The following is a 19187-nucleotide window of genomic DNA, read 5'->3' on the forward strand; positions in this document are numbered from 1 at the left end:
TTGTTTCCTAATGTTGTTAAACCAGTACTTCTCAAATATTTTCATGTTATAGACCCCCAAATTAATATGTATTTGTCCCCTAACCCCCAGATGAAAATGTTTTGTGCCAGGGAAGCCCCATACCAGATTTGCGTTGTTAGAATGTTTCCAAAATATTCCAAATATTCCACATTTTATTTCAGGAAGATTTATTTTTCGAAAAAGCAGATCTACAAGCTCGACGAAATAGATCGGATATTTTCAAATAGCCGGTGCATACACAGTATATAGGTTTAAAGTGCTCATGTGGCCCATTATAACGTAGTAATAGTCGCTTCTTTTGGACTTGTTTTCATAGACCTGGTTGCTTGTTTCTCTCGCGAAACGTGGCAACACTGAGCTTAGACGGCTAGACGCCATTTCGTGGTTGCTGGTTTCAAGGTGATGGTATCAGACACTTGACTCGGATTATTAAACCTACACCAAGTAAAACGTCGTTGAATTTTACTCATTTTTAATAGTAAGCTCCTGGTGAGTATTTTTAACAGAGAGATTTTTTTTCCTATTTTTATTTTTAATTTTTTTTTCTGACTTTGAAGTTTGAAACCATCTTTGGGATTTTTTTTGATTTTATTTTTAATGTATTTTTCTGGCTGGTGGTATTTCTGAGACTGTGTTTGCTTTATAGTTGGCGTACATTTTGTGATTCAAGCTGGTGGCGATAATAAGCTACGCAGAACAGTAGAGTTTATAGCTCCCAATCCACAAAACACGTTTTTGACTTGTTTTTTCTCTCGAATAAGACATTTTAAACCTGGCATTTTCTCGAATAAGACATTTAAAACCTGGAATTTTTTTTGCAGGGTTCACAGTATTCTGAGCATTAATTTGATTGTTTGTGGTCATATTTTTAACCAGTTGCAACGAGTTCTTTTCTGGACAGAATGATAGGTGGCCCTTTTTCTGGATTTTCAAAAGGCTTTTTATTGTCATTCTTTGTTTTGCCGCCCCCCACCAGTAACCAGATTTTACTGCCGTTTGAAGTTGACTGCGTGCTAAAGATGTGTTTTTCGTATTTTCTTGGTAATCTTCAGACAGTAACGTTATATCCCTGACAAAGTGATGTAATTTTTCAGGCAAGATGTTTTTTTTTCTCGATGAAGAGAGAGATCAAAGGGGGGCGTTTTCATGAAGCAAGCTCTGTTTTGGGCCTGTTGTGCTGCCATGCATAGACTCAATGCTATTGGGACTTTGTAGCTCTGGTCCATAGCGTTAGAAGGAGTTCTCCTTAACGCTATGTTACTTTTCGATCCGTTGCCTGAACACCCCTGGTAGCAGCGGCCGTAGCCTCTCGTCTTTAGTAAAAATAAAAAAATACACTTTCGCTACTAGCCAAAACAATGACGGTTATAAGATGTTGAAAGCCTACTTTCCTTGGTGGGAACACTCCGAGCCCCCCACCTCACGTCTAAAATACACTTTTTGTCCAAAATGTAAACTAATCCACCGGATGAGGGGGGGATAGTTATTCCACTGCGCCCCCTACAGATCTTGTCATTTGAAAAATTCCATTGTGACTGGACCTATAGGGGGCGCAGTGGAACAACTAAAAAACGTTTTCCATCCGGTGGATTATTTTATATTTTGGACAAAAAGTGTATTTTAGACGTGAGGTGGGGGGCTCAGAGTATTCCCACCAAGGAAAGTAGGCTTTCAACATCTTAAATCAGTCTTTGTTTTGGTGAGTAGCAAAAGTGTATTTTTTTATTTTTGACTAAAGACGAGAGGCGCCACCGCGGGTGTTCAGGCAACGGCTCGAAAGTAACATGGCGCTAAGGAGAACTCCTTCTCACGCCATGGACCAGAGCTAGGGAGTTTGTATATTTGGTGAATATGATAATCATTAAAGTCATCTGCAGATTAAGAAACCCATGCATCCATACCTCCTGTTTGTTCTGCATTGTCATACTGCTGCTTATAGGCTAAAGAAGGATGGATAGGTTTTTGGTTTTAATTCAAATTAATGAATGGACTGTACATTCGCCTAGATTAACCCAGGGCAGGGGGGTCGATTTTAACTGTCTTTTTGTGAATGATCACTTTGTATTCCCATCTATGCAATGATTTGAGTCCAGTTGTGGGATTTAAAAACAAAAAAAGGCTTCATGTGGTGTGGCTGTTGCTCAGTGGTTTAGAAACTTTTATGTACCATTTCGACTCCTGGGGGGCAAAGATCCTTCCAGCTCCAGGTGTTGTTCTGCCTGATGGGGTCTGTACTCATTATCCAGTGAAAAGGAATGCAGGGGGCAAAGATAAATGTCCCTCTGGGCCATCGGCAGACCATAAAAATGTGTCAGGCCTCTGGTTTGTGTCCCTGTGTGTACATTAGTAGTAATACAACCACAGCTCAAATATAGAAGGCTCAGGTTTCATATGCTCTCACCTTGATATTGCATAGCCCTTGATATTATGTTATATATGACACATGCCACATGGTGTGGTGTTTTCATCCCAAGAGCCTATATCCTCCATGAGTGTACGCACACACACACACACACACACACACACACACACACACACACACACACACACACACACACACACACACACACACACACACACACACACAGGATGGATGATCCTGGTGCAAATCAGAAACCAAAATGAGAACATGAAAGAAACAGGGTTCATCGCCATGCCGGCTTGTGGTGGACATTTCTGTCAAAATTATTGTTTTGCCATGGACATACAACTATTACCAAAAACGGAGCTAGCCCTAAATGTATTCTACTAGTGCTGTGGTCTTCAAAGTGGGCAACTTGAGGGACCTTCTGGGTTGCTTGAAGGTGGTTCAAATAGTCCATTACAGGTCTTTAACTCTGAGAGTGTACAAATGGAACCAAATGGACCATACAGGTCCATTTGGTTACATTTGTACTCAAGAGTTAGAGTTATGGGGGTCCCTTTTTAAAATAAAAAGTTTGAGAACCACTGTATTAGTGGACTAATGTGTCATAGTAAATCAGTGTCATACATATTCTGAAGAAAACCTGGAGACTGACATGTAAAAACCTAATCTAAAATTTGCCACGGACAAGGACAAGTCTTGCCACAAACACATTTGTCCGTGTATGGACATATTGATGACCCCTGAAGAGAAAGAAAAAAAGAAAATGAACGGAACGGGTCAACTTAAATAGACTACAGTGCTGCCAGCATTGGTACTGTCACATGTCCTGATCAGACGGGGACATATTAGCCCCCTGATAACATTTGTATGCCCTGGTAAGAAAACTAATTAGAGCTAACTCTCCAGTATGGTATTGTTACTTGAAAAGTCACAGAGAGAAACAAAAGTGCACACATTCTGAGCTCCTGTGCTCTCATTGAATGAGTGCAAACTTATATGATTTGAGAACTTTATAAAAAACATTAACCATTAATAAAAAATAATAATTATATAAAAATAATAATTATATATATATATCCTAAATGCCTATATAGCAACATATTGTTCATGAAATATATATATATATATATAAATGTAATGAAATTCATGAACAATACTTTGAGCTTATAAATCACTGCTCCAATGAGAAGCCTGGTCAATATAGGCCATGCTGTGAAGAACGTGAAAATGCACAACCGTATACGTACACTCAGTATAGGGCATTCTATGTTTTTGTTTGTTTTGTTTTTTTTCTTCCCTGAATTGGGTTTGAGTTCATTTTGTTGCATCGTCAATAAATTAAGGATATTTATTATGAAATGCTCTACAAAAGTAAAACAAAATCTTTCTCAAAATGTATAATGAATGAAATAATTCCGGTTTATTTTGGTGAGCAGCGCTTTCATACTACAATTTGAGTTGACCTCTTAACCCAAGTTTGAATAATATTCTGCATTATAGTGAGCTAAGTATACATATGTGCTTTATCAAACTGTATTTCAGACCTGCATATAATTTATGTTTCAAAGGTCTGATTTGAGACAGATTGACTGTGAGCGTTTGCTCGGGGGAACCGTTGGTGGTGATTTAATAAGGCATAATCTGTATATTTCATTGAAACTCACTCTGCCCCCCTATTTCCATCCCTGGTACTGCAGGTATGCTGAGACATTCAGGTCATCTTTGGCAAAGGCCTTATTTTCTAATGTCACTTTTTTGTGTTTCCCCCTCTTTAGTTTTTGAAGCAGCTTTTTTGAGCAACAACAAATCGTAAGTTGGTCTCAACCCCCACCCCCCTCCTATTTTTTTTCATCTCCATTTTTTTCTTTTTTTACATTTCAGTTCTGCTTTGCCCCTTTGTGAACTAGCCTGATTTCCTTTTAGATTCCCCAACACAAGTAGCATGTAGTGTTTTTTCTTTTCTTTTCGTTGTGTTGTGATATGCAATCAAAACAAATGTTTCTTAACTGCATTTTTAGATTTAGTTACCTTATAACCGTCCCTCCCTCTTGTTCCTTGGTGACTCTATTACGGTGGCCCTATAACAGTGTACAGAAAGCTGTGTACTATGACTTAGAAAGTATAAAATAACACTGTAAAATACAAAAAGATCTCCCCAAACAATACAGTTTAGATACATTTTCCATTAAGCACATAACTAACCATATCACTGCACTCACAACGATTTTTCATACACGAATACACAGTTGAATTCACCAGCATAAGGCCATCGGACAGTAAAGTGTTACCATAAATCTCTTCATGTTGATCTACTGAAATAGAAAACGAACAATTATTCGCTTTTACCAAATAATACCCCATGCTCTGTGATTAAGGGCATGGGGCGAACCGTCTTTGCAATGTGATTGGCTGTGTGCATGGGGATTTTTGTGGAATCACAGTCGAAAAAAAATAATGCAATGCATACACATTAAAGTATTTGTCTTTTAAGAGGGATTATTACTCCTAATAAATTAGTGGTCGTACAATTTTCACTATCAACTATTGAACGGGAGTTATGTAAGCATACCCAATCTGTGTATGTTAATTACTAATTGTGCACTTAATAATGTTAAGGCTACACACAGTAAAAATGATGGAGTCATTGTTAAACTCCCAGTCTCAATTCTTTGCCTCTAGATTTTGTAGTTCCTCACATTACATTATGCACATACTGTACAAATTCAGTGCACATTCCTAATGTCCTTCAGGGGTCTTCAACAGGGGGTCCGGGACCCCTAGGGGGTCCTCAGAGTTACTACAGGGGGGCCGCCAAATCTTTGTGTGATTGGATTTTTTAATACATTAACCACTTGAACCCTAGCATCCCCATTCTGAGGGGGAAATGTGCAGACAATAGCAGATCTACAAGCTTGAGCTTGTAGATCTGCTATTTTCAGCAAAGTAGTTTGGTGTAGAGGGGGAAAAAGGAGCAATCCCAGTACAGAGCCAACGGTCAGGTTTATTTAGTATTGAGGGTTTAAGTGGTTTAAATGTCTGAAAATACACATTAACATGAATCAAACATTAATGTCAACAAACCAAAAAACATGAATTGACACAACACTGATGATGATAGTGCTGTCAAACAAGTCTATGACATTATGAAAAACACAATCTATCTGCAACACAATTTTATACAATGTTGGGGTAAACGGGTTCCTGCTTCTCTCTCTCTCTCTCAGCTAAGGGGTCCTTGGCCTGACAAACATAGAAGACCCCTGTCTTATATAAATGCACAGTCCCCTGTGCCAGTGACACCAGCTGGCATCTAATCTGTGCTCACAAGCATTAAACTATGCATTCTGGAGTCTTAATTTAACTCTTGAGAGTTCATTTAAGACTCTGGAATGTACTATACACTCGCACCAAATGAATTCCTTGAATGACATCAGAAATACACTGCATGCTGTACTACTATATACTGTGGAGTCCCATGAGACAGATACTGTATCTGTAGCCACTATAGCTTTGCCAGGGCCATAGCTACGCCCCATGAGTTGCACAAGCAATCACAAACAATATTCCACACTCACAAGCTTGGCCTTTTTGATTATTTATCAGTGCATAAAAAGACATGATATTCAGACTAATGCTTAATTTATATGGTGTCATGTGCTGAAAATAGCAGATCTACCAGCTCACAATGTGTCATGAGGCGAGGTTGCAGAATTCATGCTTAATGGCCTACACCAAATTCTCACCTCACCATATAGACAAATGCATGGAACCTGGGAATTAGGTGGGAAAGCCTTTTGATTGTCTTTTTCATTTCCCCAGGGAAGCAAACTTTTAACCCCTAATACAATTTGAACCCCAATGAGTTACACAAGCAATCACACCTATAAGGCTGGCAGTGCCATGCTCTGCCCAGGGCATCAAACCTCTAACCGGTAGTATCATCCTCATACCATAGGGCAGGCCATAGGGACAAGGCCAAAATGCCGGCTCAGGCTTCAGGTTTCTCTTTTAGAGAAGAGATTATCCACTCAAAGTTAAACCTGACATTGTCAATAGTTTGTATTCTAGTGTGGACATTGTTCAAGTTCTTACTGGACACACACAATTATAAACATCCCTGAGCAGTGAGCACTCTGCGGTACTTTACCGGCCCCCCTGTGAGCACATTCTGTTTGGTAGTTGCAGCTGTCATTTGGCCGTGGGATGAAAACAACCCAGTCAAATCATGTAGGGGTGATGAGAGCATTAAAGGGATATTTCACTTTCAAAAAAACTTTTGGTCATTTTATCATCTACTCAGGCCTTTGTGAACCCCCCAGACAGTTTTTAAGTTGCTTGATTAATTATTTAGATATTTGATATTCATTTTATCAGACACGCCCCCTTCCTATACAAACCCATTGTAACTTCAAACTCCATTTTAACCATGTTAGATTCATCAAAAACACCCGTCCTTGGTTCTGGTGACTCACCCTGCCCTCCCAATGCGTGAGGGGGCCGTGTTTTTCCGATTACTTTTTTCATTTCCAAAAAATATATAAAAAATAAATGAAAAAATGTATTGAAAAAACACGGCCCCCTGACACATTAGGAGGGCAGGATGAGTCACCAGAACCAAGGACGGGTGTTTTTGATGAATCTAACACGGTTCACAAAGGCCTGAGTAGATGATAAAATGACCAAAAGTTTTTTTGAAAGTGAAATATCCCTTTAAGCACTGGCTAGATAGCCCGCCATAAACAATGTGATCTCCTTCTGAAAACAATTGCCCAGAGAGAGAGAGAGAAAGATTTGGTTACATTTTAGCCAGACAGGCTGGAGTTGTGAGCTTTGGGAGCAGAGGATGTGTTTTTGTAATGGCAGTAGCTGCATGGTTTGCATGGCAGGGTGTGAATTAAGATTGACCCAATTGCTATACAACTAGTTAGGTTCAATTAATTTAAGAACAGGTGAAAGAATATGTACTAACATTATCCACTTAAGACATATTTTCTATTTAATTGTACAGCGGTGTTGCTTGGTGAAAATAGTCTGATTGGCTATATTAGCAATTTTAGAAACTTTTTGAAGACATGCATTAACAGTCAATGTATGCATTAAAAAAACATACATACAGTACATGCACGTGCACATGCATGCACACACATGCACACACACACACACACACACACACACACACACACACACACACACACACACACACACACACACACACTCCTTTCTCTTAAAATAATATGTATGACCTTATATGAAAAAAATATCCCAACTTTTTAGCAAAGTGTGTTTTTACACAAATGTCTTAAACATTCATTTTTAGCTTTAGAGAGAGTTTCTACTGTCCATTTGAGCCATTTACCAGCTGCTTTCTCCGTCACTGTCATTCAATGTCTTAAACAATTGTGATAACAAATATTTATCCCCAACAGGTTTTTGTGTGGTGTCCCCTTTTTTTTTTTACTTTCTTCCCCCTCCTCTTTTACATCCTGGCACATTCCCAACTTTGTTCACAGAGGTAGTTTTCAATTGAAATACCTCACTTTTTGTAGCTGTACGTAGTTTTTTTCGCCCATAGTGACTACAACTCCCATAGTGACTACTGACTACAACTCCCATAGTGGCCCTTTGAGCCTCCCTCCCCCCAGGATCGGGGGACCAATAACAACACTCTTCTCTCCAACAGAGGCAGGCAGGCAGGCAGACCTCCACCACCAAGGCAGACACAATGGAGTGAGTGATGGCAATTTCAAACCCCAAACACACAGTATATTATTCTGTAATACTATTATAGTAGGCAACTATGTTTCAAAAAGCCGAAATAGGACATAATGATATTTTAAAAACAAATTTAAACAATATTTGTGTATGCTCATTGTCTTTTCTTTATCTACTTTATCTTAAACACCCAATGACACAGGACTAGGCCTATGTTATTGGGTGTTTAAGATGAAGTACATTTGTTTCATCCAATTTCTACATCAAACATATAATTTATGAACATATCCTAAAGTATGGGAATGCACATTAACAAAAGGATCATTTACAGATGTGGGTGATTGCTGTAAAGTGTGAGATGTATGGTATCAGTTCTCTGAAATAAATAATACTGTACATATTAATGACTCACTATATAAAAACACACAGAATGTATACTGTTGACAGACAACATATCACTAGTCACATCTGGTCAGGAGCCTACTTGTAAGGCAAGGCCGAATTTATTGATGGGTTCGTTGCAGAAGCTTAAAGAGTCACCTCCAGACCCAATGCAAACACCCACACATTCACATCACAACAGAATCGCTTGAATAGTGGGATAGCAGAACAGGAATTTGTCATGGCACCAAGTGGAACATGAATGTCAACAATTCCAGTTGCTAACTGAAGCATACCCAAAGAAAAATATTGACTTAATTGAGAGGAAGGGAAGAGATGCAAAATACAGCTATGGATGGTAGACATGCATTCATATTCTCATCTCTCTCCTTTTTTCTCTCTACACCTTTCCAATCATGTGTAGCCCTACTTGTCATCATCCTCTCCCCATCTCTCCGTTTTATTCTGCCCCCTCTCTTCCCCTCTTTACCCTCTTCCAATCTTCCTCTCCATCCTTACCCCCTCTTCTCTTCTTTGTCTCTTTGCACCCTTTTCCTTTCCTGTTTGCTGACTTCCATCCTATGCCACCCTCTTCCTCACCTCCTCTTCTCAGAATCATACGTGCAAGTTCTATCTTATTGTTATTTCCATAGAAAAAAGAAAGGGAAGAAGAAGAAGGGGGGTGGGGGCAAGGGGGAAAAGAGACCAATCAAAGAAAACAAACAAATTATCTACATATTTACACATAGTACCTGAGATAAGATATAAAGGTGCGCGAGTATAGCAGCAGATGTATACTGTGCATGATATTCTATGGATGTTGCTAGAAAACAAAAAAAGACAAAAGTCAGTGCGTTGTACATGGGATTAAGGTGCAAAATGTCAGCGCGTGTCGACCCCATAATCCACATAAGGTAGACTGACACTGGTATAACCTCTCTTCCCCTTAAACTTATATCCCCCCCACCCCTTCCAGTTGGTCTTCCACCTCCAGTGACAGTAACTTGGCCAGCAACGTGACCAACAAGACGGACCCGCGCTCCCTCAACTCGCGCGTCTTCATCGGCAACCTCAACACGCTACTGGTCACCAAGAACGACGTGGAGGCCATCTTCTCCAAGTACGGCAAGATCGTGGGCTGCTCCGTTCACAAGGGCTTCGCCTTCGTCCAGTTCGCCAACGAGAGGAACGCCCGGACCGCCGTGGCCAGCGAGGATGGACGCATGATCGTGGGACAGGTGCTAGGTGAGCGACTTAGAGAGTGTGTGTGTGTGTGTGTGTGTGTGTGTGTGTGTGTGTGTGTGTGTGTGTGTGTGTGTGTGTGCGTGGTTGGACTACACTGCTCTGGGTTGGTGTGTGATGGTCATAAGACCAAAACGGTATAGATGAGCAGCAGTCAGAGTAACTCTGCCTGTAGACCGGAAGCCTTTGGCTGAAGGGTAGATATTTCTAAATAACTTTTGGACCGAAACAGCGGCCGATTCAGACGCAATTTTGGACCGGTCCAGTTATACGCGCATCGATGTAGTCGCATCGTTAATGTTAAAATCGATTACCGATTCACATCGATAATTTTCGACACCCCTAATATTTTGGTTTCCCAATGCTGAAGACTGGAGTTCAAATCCAGGTTTGACTTGTGACATTGTTTAATATGTGCAACACCAAAAGGGTGATACAGTGGATCACACTCATGAGCTTTTTAAATATTGTATGCTAACTAGAACGGGAAAGGCAGTAGGGGTGAAGCAAATGCCTTCTTCACTTGAGCACTAAAATAACTTCCAAGGACACTAAAATGAGGGAAATGTGTGATAACAGAGAGACACACACACACACACACACACACACACACACACACACACACACACACACACACACACACACACACACACACACACACACACACACACACACACACACACACACACACACACACACACACACACACACACACACACACACACTCTCAATTCAATTCAATTCAATTCAAAGGGCTTTATTGGCATGAGAAAACATACGTTTACATTGCCAAAGCATAATACAACAATACAGCAATACAATCAAAACAAAAAATATGTACATTTGAAAGTCAGAATCTTCGATAGGTCAATTTCTATGTACCAAGATCACTGGGTGCAGGTATAGTGCCGGAATATACACAATGATTAGTCTTTAGGGTGGTTGTGTTCCGTTTGATATCCTTTTCCTATCACAGCAACTCACGAATCTTGCTGCTGTGTTTGCACATTGTTGTACTTCGCCCAGCAGGTATGGGAGTTTTTTGTCATTGGTCATGTTTTCAAAATCTCTGTGTGTGGTTGTAATCTGTGGGAAGTATGTGTCTCTGATGTCTTGGTACAATGGACAGACGGTTAGGAAGTGTAGCTCGGTTTCCACTTAATTTTGTGTGCAGTGGGTGCATAGTCTGTCTTCTCTCGGGATACAGGTCTGCCTGTGACGACCTTTCTCGACACACACACACACACACACAGTCATAACATGTTAATTGGAATTTCACACTTCATGTCTCTCTCTCTCAGACATCAACCTGGCGGGTGAACCGAAGCCCCACAGATCAAAGACAGTGAAACGGTCTGCAGGAGACATGTACAGGTGTGTTTTCAGCTTGTGTCATTTCTAGTAAGGTTGCACGCATGTATCTACAGTATGTAACTGTACATTGCTTTAAGTTTAGTTGATCCTCCTACTAGCATCTTTCTTTTTCTGTGCACAGTCCCACATTTGATTTGGACTACGACTTCCAAAGAGATTACTATGACAGGTAAGTTGTGATTTATACATTTTTATTTTCTTGTTTCATACATTTTCCTAAAAAAAAAGAATCACGCACGCACGGGTGCACACACACACACACATTTTACTGAATGAATATAAAGGTAACGGTGCACATAGAAATGTTGCTAAACATTGTTGTCAAAGAAAGTCCCTATCTATAAATTCCACGAATCTCTGTATGTATGTCTGTACGTACAGTACGGTCATACTTATGCAGTATGTACTGTATGTACACACACACACACATTTATTTTATTTATTGATTGATTGATTGATTGATTTATTGCATACAATCCACACACTTCACATTTGCTGGGTTTATTGCTGAGAACCCGGATGTGCAGTGTAGAGTGTGAAGTTATCGGGTCAGAAGAGCCGGCCTGCTCCGAACAACAGGCATGCATGCATCCATCGTCTTTGTGACTCCATCTTTTAGGATGTACACCTACCCGTCACGCGTGCCTCCGCCTCCACCTCCTCTCTCGCGGGCCGTCATCCCCTCCAAGCGTCCTAGAGTCAGTCTGAGCGGCGGGGGCAGTCGACGCAAAGCCAGTTTCCCTTCCTCTAAGAGCAGCCAGAGGACCTCCCGTGCAAGTAGGACACACGCACACACACACACACACACACACACACACACACACACAGTCCAGCCAGAGGACCTCATAATGATTAGTGTTTGTTTGAAATCTATCTGTTTGACTGACTGACTGTCTTCCTCTGGCCACAGTGAAGGTAGATGACCTGCAGACCATTAAGAGAGAGCTGACCCAGATCAAACATAAGGTGGACTACCTGCTGGAGAGCCTGGAACACATGGAGAAAGACCACACCAAGAAGTCAGGTAGGCATGCAGGCAGACATGCAGGCAGGCGGGCTGACATGCACGGAGACCACAGAGGCCGAGATTAACCACATGAAACCTAACATTCACTATTCAAGTGTTGCTTTATGAACCAACAGTACTGTTTTGAATTCAATTCTTTGACAGATAATTAGCGTTTGTTTCAATTTGTTTGTTTGTCTTCCCTTCCACGTTGAAGCTAGCTGACCTACTGACCATAAAGATAGAGCTGACCCAGCAGATACAACATAGGTTAAGCTACCCAAAGGAGTATCATGAAACAAAATGCCAGAGGATAGCACTTTAAAAGCATTACTGAAGTGAAAGCCCTTGTTTACAAAGTAGTCCTCGATGGAAATAAACAAATTGATTGGGGGAAGGACATGCGAAATGCATGCAATGTAGCAGGTCTCCAGCAGAAAATCAAACCAGGGATATTCAGATTATGCGTTCCAACTCACTGGTCTGCTAACTGCGTGCGCCACCAAGAATATAGGAGTTATGTAGGAAAAGCTGTGTCCACATGTATCACAATTCCCAGGGGAGGTATGGAAGATAATCCTCCTCCTCTGTACTATGCCCTTCCTCTTATCACCTCCCATTTCCTCTCCCTACAGAACTGAAGAGCCAAAAGGCCGAGCCGGGGGAGGTGTCTCCCCTCCACTCCTCCACGTCCAGCAAGAAGGAGGACAGTCTGAAGCGGGACAGAGAGCGGGGGAGCGAGGACCTCCTGAACGACTCGGAGGAGGAGGGAGATCTGTTGGAGGAGGAGGAGGAGGAGGTGAGCAGGGGGGGGGGGCGTTGAATGAGGAGGTTGCAGAGGGAAAAGGAGGTGGGGTGGAGATGAAGGAGGAGTGGGAAGATGTAGACTGGTTTTGAGCCCAAGTTATTCACCTGTTTCCTAGGCTGTGTGTTTTCCACTTCCTGTCGATTTGATCCAATGAAATCCAATGAAACTGGTCAGATGACCAATGATATCCAATGAAATCGACAGGAAGTGGAAAACACAGCCTAGGGAAACAGGTGAATAGAGAGAGAGAGAGAGAGAGAGAAAAACTCTATTGAGCAAGGCTTGCAATGAACCTTGAAGCTGAGATTTGTACTCACATGTACACTTGTGTTTGTCAGTGAAACAAAAACAAGCGCTCCTCTTCTCCAGCCGTCCTTAGAAAAACAATAAAGGCATGGTGCTCCGCTGCAGGACAGGGAACCTCCCTACATCATACTTGCCCCTAATGTAAAAACAAACACACAAATAAAGAAGAGAAAAGCCTGGTTGCGACCTAATGCAGAACATGTCTATAGGGGGTGGGACTTCCGTCGATATATACTTCCCCCGGAAACTGTATTTTTCAACCAATCACAACACGGGTTTCATGCACGAGGAATGTAAACGGATCTGTAAAGCCTTGGGCTATCCTTGGGTAGTACTTCTGCCAAATGCCAGTACTTGCCTTTAGATACTTGCCAGCTATGTCTCACCCAGCGTGATGCCAACTGCCTGACGGCTGACTGCATACCATACCACATCTATTTTGAGATTCAATTTATAATCTGGAAGAGCAGAGTTGTACAAAATAGGGTTTTGTCCCATCCTCGGTCTCCAGCAGCAAGTCCCTTTATTGGTCGATGGCGTTAACTTCATGCTGGCACACAGAATCACCTCAATGCAACACACTCATAAGGAATGTTGTTACCTTCAGCTGCGTCTAACGATCTTGAAAAAGTCATGGCACTCTGGTAGAGACGGTCGTGTTCACACTGACACCTGCCCTCTTACCCAGCAGGTGAAGTGTAGAGGGAGAGAGGAAGAGGAGGAAGAGGAGGAAGGAGAGCAGGAGGAAGGCGAGGATGATGGAGATAGCATCAACGGAGAAGACCCCTAAACACTACACTCAACACAGACACACACACACACACACACACACACACACACACACACACACACACGTACACACACGTGTTTGTATTACTACTATACTTGTGAGGACATAAACATTGTAGGACAGCATCGGAAATAGCCAAAATCTTCTATTTTCTGTGCAGCACCGGCACACAACTTAGTATAAATCAAGCATAACTCCCAAAAACAATCTCCTAAACCTAACCTCTAAATGCCTAATCCAACCTGAATCTTTTCCTAATTGCGTAAGCCTAACTCCCCAATACCGTCTTTTTTTTTTTTTTACCATAAATTAAACAAGAAAAATGATCTATTTCTCAAATTCTACTATAATTGTATAATTGTGGCCCTCACAAGTACAGTAATACAAGTACACACACACACACACACACACACACACACACACACACACACACACACACACACACACACACACACACACACACACGTTGCATAGGATTGTATTAGCGCACCATACTGCGGTCATTTTTTATTTGATTGGACATATTTATACAATACAGTGTATTGTAGCTCATCTCTGTTCCTCTCCCTCTCTCCCATTCATTCTCTCTTTCACTCTCTCACACAAACACACACTCACACACAGACACATAAGTACGTAAAATATATGTTATTCTTTATATATACCTTCCTCTTACTTAATATTTTTACTTTTGTTAACCATCACCCTTCTGGCCCGGCAACTACGAGGGAGGAACGCGCCATTGGAGAGACGCAAAACTCCCAGTATGGTACATTTACACCAAACTGGTATTTAGTCTCGACTGAGTAACTCAGTCATATCATAATCCTTTATCACTCACACTAAATCAGCATTTCCACCACACATGCTTGGCTTGAATAGCTTGGCTTGAGTGTAATTGTGCCGTGGTCTAAACTCAGTCTACACAGGGGGTTATTATGGGGCAAATATTCAGCATTTCTTTTAGCAAAGATATAGTGTATTGGGGGGGGAAATAATAAGTGTTAGCCTAGTATAGACCTGTGAGGGACTGCGGTCAACTAAGTAAAGTAACTAGGGTTTAAGTGGTTAACCCTACACTACAGTACATCAGGTGATTTTAGTAATTACCTGCTCCTGGTAATTGGCACACTGCCCCATGTTGCACACGATTGGAGGCCACGCAACTGTTCACTGAGGAAATCACTGTCTTCTGTAAAAACTGCTACCTCGCCAGCAGGTGGCAGTGTAACATAACTTCACTCACAATAGGACACAAGGACATGTTTTACTGTTGGTTGGACAATGTTTTATTTTAACTGTTCAGCATGGCAAATAAATAATATAAGTCTGTACAAAACATCATGAGATTATGCAACTGTGCTCAATTGCTCTGAAATGATTAACTTTTTTTTCATCGCTACTGTAGGCTGTGAGGCGTTATGACCTTAACTGACCTTGACTTGTGTAACGCTGTACTGCTCCCATGTTTGTTGGTTTCTGTTTAGTGTGCTGAATTATGTTTGTCATTTGACTGCACATGGTGAGTTTGAATAAACATGTTTTCCAAGCCAGATCACAGCACCTGTTATCTGAACCCAGAACGTCTGCGTGCAGGAACATTTTAAATGTATGGTCTGTCTGTATGGCAGATATAAAACCTATATTCACCCTTACGCGCACACGCGTGTGTGTGTGCTCGAGATATCTTGAGCATGTCGAGGCCAGTTTGAGATGGTTGTGACTGAATCTCATAAAAAGACTCAGGATTATTTTAAATTTCTTAGTCACTTTCCTGTCATCATTATCATGAGAGAGGGAGAGAGAGAGAGAGAGATGAATAATCGGCCTTTGTGTTTAAATGTGATTAAAGTGAGACCAACAGAGTCATAGCCGGGGAAAACATGACGAGGGGAGGCCGATGATGAAGGGCTGGATAGAAGATGGATGTTTTTATAGCCTACGGAAGACCGACGACGGATGGAGGAGAAGATGACAGATGGAGAGAGATGACATGACAAGTGTAACAAGGTTTTGTGGCTTTTGGCGGCAGGACAGAGGGAGACGAGAGAAACAAAGAAATGACATGACATAGTTAATATCTGTTCTCCACATGACGTTAATCCCTAATAGCTCAGTTACATGCCACAAGAGAACGTTATGCAAAGGTTCATAATCTTTTCAATGTATTTTCATGTTTATGACAATACAATAGCCCACATGCAGTGTCAGCAAGGACATTATTCTCATCCACCAGGTTCACAATCTGAGAGCGAGATTATAGTGTGCCCTCACCCCAAGATTAGTTTATAGTGATAACAAGAACAATGTGAATGCATCCAAACATTTTATGGTTGAGTACATTACTGATATCCTTATGTAAAAAAAAAAATAACAAAGAAATACAATAGATTTGATTTTTGTGTGAATAACTGCAGCAATTTCCAGGATGCCATACAAACCAGCCAGGGCAGTGAGTTCTTTCATGCAGATGTATTTAGTGTGTTGTGATGCATTGAACAGCTTTGAAAGCAAAGCCTTATTAGCTCACATGTTCTCACAATATGTGACTTTAACAGTCATTTGGTTCAATTAAGAATTGCAAATCAATTAAGTGTTGAAAGTAAAGCATATAGCCCACATGACTTGGTGGCTGAAAGGTTAGAGAAGTAGGCCTGTGACCATTTCACTTTTATGAGTCATTGAACCAGCTGCACAGTATTAATGCTCAGTGTTCATTTAACTTTGAGTGCTACTTTAATGCTACACTGAGGATTATATTACTGTGTGATCTCCCTCAGTCTACCACTGAGGTACATACATAGCTAAGAAATAAATACAAATTCCGGCTTTTATTTCAATTTTTCAAATTCGCATTTGTTTATATTTTCTCCATAGTAACTAAAATGTTATACGGTATCTAAATAAATAGCACCTCAAACACCCCAAATATCTTATTTAGTTTATTTGCACATTTAAAAAAAGACTCTACTTACTAACCAATGTACGGAACCAAAAAAAACATAGCCTATAAAAGCTTTGGAAATGGGAGTCTTAGTGGATGGACTAAACCAGATCACAGTTATGGTCCTTAAGTTTGGTACTCAAAAGACATCATCAAGATATGGGGTTGAAATCTGAAGAAGTTGCACTCACCCCTCCCTCATAATCGGTATGCCCCTGAGCAAGGCACTGTTCAGTGCTCCACTCAGGTAGCCTGGTAAGCCCCCCTCCCTCCGGAAATAGAAATGAGATTTCCGGAGGGAGGGGTTTACCAGGCTACCACTCAGGGGTCCACTGACTGTAGTAGTATGTTGTCGTACAGATCAGCTCCCATGTGTAGCTGTATAGACCTACGTACATTATACAGTATAACTTAACCACAAGCCCTATGTAATTTGTCGTACTACAAACAGCACAACTCTAATCTACAAGCTCACAACGTGTTGCGGTGCGATGCGCTGTGAGCTTGCAGAGCAGCTATGTGTTGCCATTTTTGAGTCTGACAATTCGGTTACGTTCTTTGACATTCTTTTGCCTATAGATAATGACATGCCCAAAATACATGTATGGATGTCATTGTCAAGGTTTAAGTGGTTAATGAATGCGAAAACGGGACGTACAGTAAAATCTTGTATGTTTAAGCAATTCTTCCTTGGAAAATATCCACAACAACAACAACAACACGTCTCTAAAGTATTGATTCACATGACCTCGTCCCATGTGACGTTAATGGGTGTATGGCGCCTGCTGCGTTATACTTGATCAATTTTAAAGCGTTGACGTGACTAACAGTGTGATGCATGGGGATGTTAGGCCATGGTGTAATAATAGTTAGATGGGGAACATTGCCCAGTCCAGCAGAATCAATGGCTCAGTGGCACAGATAAGCTTTATGAGTAAATGTTCCCGAGCATGGAAGGCATATATACACACAGCCTCTCTCTCTCTCTCTCTCTCTCTCTCTCTCTCTCTCTCTCTCTCTCTCTCTCTCTCTCTCTCTCTAAGTAAGTGCCCTACTTCCGTGTTTACATACACCCACCTCGCTTAGGGGCCCTATGATGCTTATTGCTATAGATATAATAATAACCAAAGCGTCTTCATCATATCGACGCCCCCCTGCTGTAGATATGATTGATTATACTTCCTCTTCCGTGTTTGACATGGAGGCATTGTGAATGTAAATGTTTATTCTGTACGTTTATTTCGGTGGGTCCATGCTATATGTAACCATGACAGGCATGCTCTGCTTTATGGATTGAATCCAGTGGTGGAAGAAGTACTCACATTCTTTACTTAAGTAAAAGTATCAATACCGCAATATAGAAATACTCCGTTACAAGTAAAAGTATTGTATTAAAACATTTATTGAGTAAAAGTATGAAAGTATTGGCATCAAAATATACTTAAAGTACCAAGAGTAAAAGTACTTATTATGCAGAATGTCCCATTTCACAAGTTTTCAAATTCATAAAATGTATAAAAAGCTTTTGAAAATAGCAGATCTACAAGCTCATAACGCGTCGCACCGCACGGGCATATCATGTCTCTCGCTTGGGAGATTCAAGGCCTGTGTTAGTGTTTCGTGGACCCTGAATATTTATAATGCTGTGATACCTGTAAAAAAAATCGAAAAGAGGTGGACATCGTATACACCACTGTACTGATGGTGTGTGTGTGTGTGTGTGTGTGTGTGTGTGTGTGTGTGTGGGGGGGGGGGGGGGGGGGGGGTCATGGCTTGATTGATTGATTGATTGATGGATCGATGGATTGATTGATTGATTGATTGATTGACATCTTGTCTTGTGCATGCATATATTTGTACACATCTGTCGAGCACAATAAAGGGCTTATTTCCATTTCCATCCTTTATAACACAGAGAGAGGGAGAGAAAAGAGATGAGGATGGTGAGAGAGAAACCGAATTGGAAGATGAGAGCGAGGACTGTTACAGTGCCAGGGAGGTCATGACACGAGAGGAAAGAAAGGAACGAAGGAACGAGGGAGAAAGGAGGGGAGAATGGAGGAGAGGAGAGGAGGGGGATGGATCTGGAAGCCTCCTGGGGCGATTCATCTTTGTTTGCCAACTGAGAGCTCTCTCACTCTCTCTCTCCCTGTGTGTGTGTGTGTGTGTGTGTGTGTGTGTGTGTGTGTGTGTGTGTGGGTGTGGGTGTCTAGCAATGTGGAGGCAGGAAAAAGT

The 19187-nt window shown here is 41.3% G+C and overlaps 1 protein-coding gene across 2 annotated transcripts; it reads left to right on the forward strand.

The window, feature by feature from the left end:
- The first annotated feature begins 374 nt into the window (after positions 1–374).
- hnrnpc (heterogeneous nuclear ribonucleoprotein C) lies at positions 375–14996 on the forward strand. 2 transcript variants are annotated; one of them, XM_080451131.1, is made up of 10 exons: positions 375–510; positions 4165–4198; positions 8070–8116; positions 9459–9727; positions 11026–11098; positions 11220–11267; positions 11718–11875; positions 12009–12122; positions 12740–12903; positions 13907–14996. In XM_080451131.1, the coding sequence occupies exons 3-10, from the start codon at positions 8112–8114 to the stop codon at positions 14006–14008; spliced, it is 933 nt and encodes a 310-aa protein (XP_080307257.1). In that variant the 5' UTR covers positions 375–510; positions 4165–4198; positions 8070–8111; the 3' UTR covers positions 14009–14996. The 2 variants fall into 2 exon arrangements, with proteins under 2 accessions (XP_080307257.1, XP_080307258.1); XM_080451132.1 differs by having other exon boundaries at positions 13910–14996.
- The last annotated feature ends 4191 nt before the right edge of the window (positions 14997–19187 follow it).

Source organism: Gymnoscopelus braueri (genome assembly GCF_963280865.1).
Source record: "Gymnoscopelus braueri genome assembly, chromosome: 15".
NCBI classification, from domain to species: Eukaryota; Metazoa; Chordata; class Actinopteri; order Myctophiformes; family Myctophidae; genus Gymnoscopelus; species Gymnoscopelus braueri.